Source organism: Cebus imitator, unplaced genomic scaffold (assembly GCF_001604975.1).
Source record: "Cebus imitator isolate Cc_AM_T3 unplaced genomic scaffold, Cebus_imitator-1.0 Scaffold87, whole genome shotgun sequence".
Lineage (NCBI taxonomy): Eukaryota > Metazoa > Chordata > Mammalia > Primates > Cebidae > Cebus > Cebus imitator.
The window spans coordinates 5,546,010-5,553,928 of NW_016107402.1; the positions used below are offsets into that span (position 1 = coordinate 5,546,010).

General features: G+C 41.3%; 1 protein-coding gene across 4 annotated transcripts in view; it reads left to right on the forward strand.

Moving 5' to 3' along the window:
* Positions 1-3,259, forward strand: part of FAM76A (family with sequence similarity 76 member A) — a 40,185-nt gene extending 36,926 nt beyond the window's left edge. For all 4 annotated transcript variants that reach the window (XM_017534719.2, XM_017534720.2, XM_017534721.2 and 1 more), the window contains one exon: positions 698-3,259. In XM_017534719.2, the coding sequence (XP_017390208.1) occupies positions 698-784 (87 nt within the window). In that variant the 3' untranslated portion in view covers positions 785-3,259. The remainder of the gene's footprint in view (positions 1-697) is intronic.
* The last annotated feature ends 4,660 nt before the right edge of the window (positions 3,260-7,919 follow it).

Sequence of the window (7,919 nt, forward strand, 5' to 3'; positions counted from 1 at the left end):
ACGGATTCTTTCTCTGTTGTCCAGGCTGGAGAGCAGTGGCACGATCATAGCTCACTGCAGCCTCAACCTCCTGGGCTCAGGTGATCCTCCCACCTCAACTTCCAAGTAGCAAAGACTACAGGCATGTGCCACCACACCCCACTAATTTTGTTTTTAATTTTTTTGTAGAGACAGGCTTTTACTATATTGCCTAGGCTGGTCTTGAACTCCTGGCTTCAAGCGATCCTCCCACCTCAACCTCACAAAGTGCTACAATTACAGGCGTGAGCCACCATGCCTGGCCTGTAGATATTTTGTATTTCACTCTTGGATGTGTTCTGATCTTTTCCCCTCAAAAAGAGTAGAATTATTAAGTATGTTCTTCGATTTTTTAATGAACCAGATGTGATTCCAGATGTCTGAATTACAGATTCTGTTTATCCAGCTCATGAAGTTACTCTATAATTTGTATTGCATAAAGCATTCTTTTGTAACAGTGAGTCCCAAAAGTTTGAGGTACACTACACTGATTAACCTCTGGTAAATACTTTTTTTTCCCTGAACCAAGTGTCAAGCCCTAGGGCTTCCTGTTTTCCATCTCTAGAATTATTCATCTCTTTCTGACCCTCCACATCATCTGCCTTAGCATCTGCACGAAAAACAGATCCTATCCTGTTTAAAGCAACCTTCTTCACTGATTTTTTTTTTTTTTCTTTAGGCCAAAAACCGAGAGCTCCTGAAGCAGGCAGCTGCCTTGTCCAAGAGCAAGAAGTCAGAGAAGTCAGGAGCTATAACCTCTCCATAACAGACCTCAAGGAGGCTCCCTAGCAACAGCAAATGGAGTTGTCCAGGGTTAGGGTTGGAGACCTGGCTGTTCTGTGGGAATTGCAAGCTTTCTTAAGAAATCTCTATTTTATTACAGTTATCCTTCTTTGTGTGATTGCAGTGGGCTGAATGGAAACACCTGGTTTGTGCTGTGTTACGACTGCATGCTTGAGTGTTTGAGATTTCAAGCTCGATCTCTCTCTCACTATTAGGACTTTTCTTTTTTTCTTTCTCTTCTCTCTTTATTTGGGTCTCCTTTTTTTTTCTTTTTTTTTTTCTTTTCTTTTTTTTTGGTCTGTCATTGCATCCTGCCATACCCATGAGCAAACAGTTTGGCATTAATTATATATCACTGCCACCTTCTGAACTTTGAAAACTGCCACCTTCAGACGTGGTATAATGGAAGAGACTTTCTCTCTCCAACAAACCTTTTGCTTCAGGGTATACTCTTGGGTTTTTTTCCAGATATATTATGTATGAACTTTGTACTATGTATAGGCAGAGTTTTATTTATTTTTTAAAAAAAGAAACTTTTTCTTGATAAAGGAATAATGGTAGCCTAGCTAGTTCTTGTAAAAGTGATGCCTCTTGAAAAAAAAAAAAAAAACAGTCCTATTCACTAGCTTTTAATAAAAGAATCAGATCTTTTCTTTCTTGTTACCTTGGAGTCTTAAAAATGGATTGCTAAGGTGAAACAATTCAATGCATAAGTATGGAGCTAAGTGCCTTTTGGAGGATTTCTTGGAAGAGCATTTATGTAGATACTTAAGGGAGGTAGCAAAGATTTGAACTGTCTGTCTTTTTAAGTAAGGGCAGAAAGCAAGGTTGTCCAGGTTGTACTGGACACTTCTCTCCCCACCCTTTTCCTGATTGTTTTGTGTGATTGATTTTAAATTTTCACACTGCCAGTTCTTTAAAAAAAAAAAACCTTTATTTGCTTATATCAATTTTACTGGGCTGCTGTCAGATAACTTTTTTTTTTACATGAGCAGATTAAAAATGGAATAAGATGGCTGGGCATGGTGGCTCACACCTGTAATCCCAGCACTTTGGGAGGCTGAGGCGGGTGGGTCATTTGAGGTCAGGAATTTGAGACCAGCCTGGCCAACATGGTGAAACCCTGTCTCTACTAAAAAAATACAAAAATTAGCCGGACCTGGTGGCGCACACCTGTAATCCCAGCTACTTGGGAGGCTGAGGCAGGAGAATTGCTCGAACCTGGGTGGCGGAACTTGCAATGAGCTGAGATTGCAACACTGCACTCCAGCCTGGGCGATGGAATAAGACTCCGTCTCAAAGAAAAAAAAAAAAGGAATAATATTTGAACTACAGAACATTTTTAGGGTCAGCATGTGCTGCTCATGTAAGGACTCTGAGTCTGATTTGGAAAAGTGATATCACTGTACCCTCTCCCCAGTCCTCACCCACCTGCGCCTGTACACTCCCTGCTTTTAATGGAAATGTACTAAAAACAGTTGCTTCTTAGAAGCACGTTGCCTCAGCCAGAGTTATGTGTGCCCTGTCTTCCCTTCTTAACCCTGTAGGCACATGGATTTACTTTTCCAGGAAAGGAGATAGATTTACATTTCTAGGCATACTCTCAGGTCCTCTATGTGATGTTTGTGAAACGAATTAGGGTATGTCATGTATGCCATGAAACAACAAAACCAACTACCCTAGAATCATTTATGCAGGGAGTACTAGAGTTAGAAATAATAATGAGGGCAGATAACATTTGTACCTCAGTCCACCAAAAAATTGTAGCACTAAATTTAACTTCTAGGCATTTCCTGGAAGCAAATGCTCTATAATTTGTGATAGCATTCTCATAAATGGAGTCATGCACAAATTGGACAGAGATGTGGAAATGGTGGTTTTCTTCTGATAAAAGATACAGTGGACCATGTCGCTTATATATCACCCTACTAGGGGATATAATTTTCCCTTCTAAGCAAGGGAAATGGCAGTGCTAAATAGTTTTGTAAAGTTTTTGAATGAGAAACTTTTAGGTAAAGATAAACTGTCATAATATTTTTCAGATGCATTTGCACTGACTATGGGGGAAAAACTAAGGGGAAATGACAGTCATGTTTTTTTTTTAAATTTTATTTTAGGGACAAATTCTGTTACATGATGTATGACAATATAAAAACACATATTTAGTTTTATACTAAATCTTTTTTTAAGGTGTTGGCATTTAATATAAAGCAAATTCACACATTTTCTAACTTTCCATAAGTTCCAAAAAGGGAAAGAAGAAACCTCAGTCTTGAAATTTTGATTTTTAAAAATCATGACACTGTTTTACCATGAAATTGAGTAGCTAACTTTTGGTAACACCTTTTGTTTCTTTGTATGTTTATAATAATGGACATTTTAAAACACAGGAGTGTTTTGGTTTGTACAGACTTTGACAAATGTGTGTTAATAAAAATTCATATTGACTCAAGTGTAATTATTGGATTTTGTTTTTATTTCTTGCTGATTTACCAATAGACATACCCCATTGTCCCCTTCAGCCTAGAAAAGTTTGTCTTGCTTGTAGATTTAAAAAATTAAAAGCATTACTGCTAACTGAAATTTCCTGTCCATTAGAGAATAAACCCATTCCCATTCTCTCTTCTATGGCTTTGTTTTGAGACAGTCTCACTCAGTTGTCCAGGCTGGAATGCAGTGGCAAGTGGCTCACTGCAGCCCCGACTTCCTGGGGATTCTCCCACCTCAGCCTCCTGAGTAGCTGGGACTACTCAGATGCACACCACCATGCCCAGCTAATTTTTTGTAAAGATGGGGTTTTGTCATCCAGGCTGGTCTCCAACTCCTGAGCTCAAGCCGCTATCTGCCCATCTCAGCCTCCCAAAGTGCTAGGATTGCAGGCATAAGCTACCTTGCCCAGCCTCTTTTGGTGATTTTATTTACCCAGTTTAGATGCTCATGTTGTGACTGTGCTAGGCAGTGCAGTTATAGCAGTGACAAAACCAAGTTAGTGTCCTTACAGGGCTTCCATTTAGTGGAATATTGGACACCACCACACCACCATTGTTCCTTGATTTAAAAAAAATTTTTTTGAGACAGTCTCTCTCTCTCTATCACTTAGGCTGGAGTGCAGTGGTGTGATCTCAGCTGGCTGCCACTTTGACTTCCCAGGCTCAATTAATCCATTCACTTCAGCCTCCCAAGTAGCTTGGACTACATGTGTGTACCACCATTCCTGGCTAATTTTATTTTTTTGTAGAGATGAGGTCTCACTATGTTGCACAGGCTTGTCTTGAACTCCTGGACTCAAGTGATCCTCCCATGTTGGCCTCCTACAGTGCTGGGATTGCCCAGGTGTGAGCTACTGTGCCCAGCCATATTCTTTGATTTTTATATCTATCATTTTTCAAAATATAATACAGAATGAATCTTCATGAAGTATGAGTGAAAGCTTTTTGAAATGTCATCTCAGAAGGAGAGGCATGTATTCCTTTGATTCTTTTTTTTTTTTTTTATTTTTTTTTTTTTTTTAATCCCCCCGTGGTATTTCAGGAAGGAATGTATTTCCTTCGAAACCCTAGAGCCAGTAGGTTTTAAAATGAGAAAGAAGTGCCTTTCAGACACTGTCACTGTTATATCCTGGTCATTCTGTAAACTCAAAGCTAATTTTCTCAAAATAAGTTGAAGACAGTTTTGTAGGCTATGTTTTTGTTTTTTTGAGACAGAGTCTTGGTCTGTCGCCCAGGCTGGAGTGCAGTGGCGCAATCTCAAGTCACTGCAACCTCCATCTCCTAACCAGGATGGTCTCCAACTCCTGACTTCAGGTGACCCACCTGCCTCAGCCTCCCAAAGTGCTAGGATTACAGGCATGAGCCACCGCACCCGACCTATTGTTTTCTGTTTGTTTTGTTTTGTTTTGAGTTGGAGTCTTGCTCTGTCACCCAGGCTGGTGTGCAGTGGTGCAATCTCGGCTCACTGCAACCTCTGCCTCCCAGGTTCAAGCAATTCTCCTGCCTCAGCCTCCTGAGTAGCTGGGACTACAGGCACTTGTCACAGCTGGTTAATTTTTGTATTTTTAGTAGAGACAGGGTTTCACCATGTTGCCCGGGCTGGTCTTGAATTCCTGGACTCAAGCAACTCACCTGCCTCTGCCTCCCAATATGCGGGGATTACACATGTTAGCCACTGTGACTGGTGGTAATCAGATTTCTTACATGGTCACTCAAGACTTCAAGCACAAGTGTTCCAATGCCAAAGCTGAAAATGCATTAAATCCTCTGTCCTGTCAGAGGTCACATAAACCTCACTTCTGCCATAATCTATTTGTCAAAGCAGTCAGAAGCCCACCCAGACTCAAGGAGAGGCCACATGATCTCTTCTCTTGATGAGAAGTTATGGAGACAAAAGTGACTCCACCTTGGATATTAATCTGCCGTGTTGACTTCCGATTAGCCCCAGAGCTGTAAGTGTGTCCTGGTTTCTACTTTATTTACTGTCCCTGGTGTAAGAACATGTCTTATGGATTTGGGGTGGAGAGTTCTGTAAATGTCTATTAGGTACCATCTCACGCCAGTTAGAATGACGATCATTAAAAAATCTGGAGACAACAGATGCTGGAGAGGATGTGGAGAAATAGGAACACTTTTACACTGTTGGTGGGAGTGTAAATTAGTTCAACCATTGTGGAAGACAGTGTGGCGATTCCTCAAGGACCTAGAAATAGAACTTCCATTTGACCCAGCAATCCCATTACTGGGTATATATCCAAAGGATTACAAATCGTTCTACTATAAGAACACGTGGACACGAATGTTCATTGCAGCACTGTTTACAATAGCAAAGACCTGGAACCAACCCAAATGCCCATAGACGATAGACTGGACAGAGAAAATGTGGCACATATACACAATGGAATATTATGCAGCCATCAAAAACGATGAGTTTGTGTCCTTTGTAGGGACATGGATGAACCTGGAAACCATCATTCTCAGCAAACTGACAGAAGGACAGAAGATCAAACACCGCATGTTCTCACTCATAGGCGGGTGTTGAACAATGAGAACACATGGACACAGGGAGGGGAGCACTACACACTGGGGTCAGTTGGGGGGAAATAGGGGAGGGACGGTGGGGGGTGGGGAGCGGGGGAGAGATAGCAAGGGGAGAGATGCCAGAGGTAGGTGATGGGGAGGAAGGCAGCAAATCACACTGCCATGTGTGTACCTATACAACAATCTTGCATGTTCTTCACATGTACCCCAAAACCTAAAATGCAATAAAATAAATAAATGGGGGAAAAAAAAAAAGAACATGTCAACCTTGATGTTAATTGCACAAATTATCATCTATGCTGCACATGGAATTTTTGCCTGTCTTGGAGGATTGCCTTTCATTAACTGGCTTCCTAGAACATGTATAACTTTTCACTATGGTATATAAGCTTTGGGTCTGGAGAGTAACAGCACAGAAATCTACCTATTGTGGCTGCCCAAGACTATGTTTCTGTCTGTAAATTCCCTCAATCAATCAACCAATACCCACAAACTGGATTTGTCTGCCTCCTCCTTTGGCTTCTCGGCTTCTTTGGCACTTGGATGTAACTTTGCATCTAAGGCCCCTTCACAGGACAGAGGACAACAAAGTAGAAGAGCATGTGAGGTGGAGCCTATTGTGCTGACCATCTTATAAAATACAGTCTGCCACACAGTGAATGGGTTTTGGAACTAAACCAGATTGGACAGAGCAAGCTGCAATGTCCTTTATGTCCTACCTTCAGACATCACACTCCATCATTTCTGCAATATTCTATTGGTTACAGAGGTCAAATTACTGATATTTTAATGTGGGAAGAGACTGTCTAGGTGCATTAATACCAGAAGATGACATTGAGGGTCCACCTTGGAGGCTAGCTACCACATTGACTTTTGGCCAATAGGATTGAGTAATGACTGTGTGAACCTCTGGATTTTGAAGATAGCAATAAAAATTACCTTTTGTGGGAAAGTTCATATCTCTTAGCTATTACTGGAATCCATTACTTCTCCGCCTACCAGGGCTTGCCAGGCTGTCCCTGCAGCAAATTATCAATCCTACTTGAAAAGTGAGACTGTGTGGTGCTATGATGTCAGACTGCCTGAAGTAGAAACTTCCTGTCTCTACTTACCTTAGAGTTGTTGTGAGGATTAAATAATACATATAGAAGTTTTTTTTTTTTTTTTTAGAGTCAGATCTTGCTCTGTTGCTCAGGCTAGTGTGCAGTGGCATGATCATAGTTCACCGCAGCCTCAAACTCTCGGACTCAAGCAATCCTCCTACTTCAGCCTCTCGAGCAGCTGGGACTACAGGCATGAGCCACTATGCCCAGCTACATGTAGAAGTCTTTAGAACAGTGCTTGGCACATAGCATGCACTCAATTTTGTAAGCTATTATCGATGACTTCTACAGAATCAACATTTTATGTTTCCTAAGAAGGAAGGTGACAGAGGGATAAATTAGAATGAACAGGTATGTTTACTTGCGTTTTGCTTCCAAAGTCACTTTATTCCTAGGTCACTTCTAGGCCTTTATTGCAACACACAACTTTTATACCTCTTTTTCAACTCCACATTACCCATCTCATATTTGCCACTTTATTGCAATGATTTCTAGAGTGCCATTTAAGTATACATATACGTGTGTGTGTTTGTGTGGCTTATATAATTGGCATACACTAAAATAACCCTTCTTAGTGAACTGAGTTTTGACAAGTGTATGCAGTGGTGTAATCACTACCATAATCAAGATATGGAACGTATTCATCAAACCCAAAACTTCCCTTGTGTCCTTTGGTGCCCTTCCCTTCACACCAGCCTTTATGCAACCACAAATTTGATTTCTATTCCTATAGTTTTGCCTTTTCGAGAATGTCATATTGCCAGGTGCAGTGGCTCACACCTGTAATCCCAGTACTTTGGGAAACCAAGGTGGATGGATCACCTGAGGTCATGGTGAAACCCCATCTCTACTAAAAACACAAAATGAGCCAGGCCAGGAGTGGTGGTGGGCGCCTGTAATCCCAGCTACTTAAGAGGCTGAGGCAGGAGAATCGCTTGAGCCTGGGAGGCGGAGGTTGCAGTGAGCCAAGATTGCGCCATTGCAC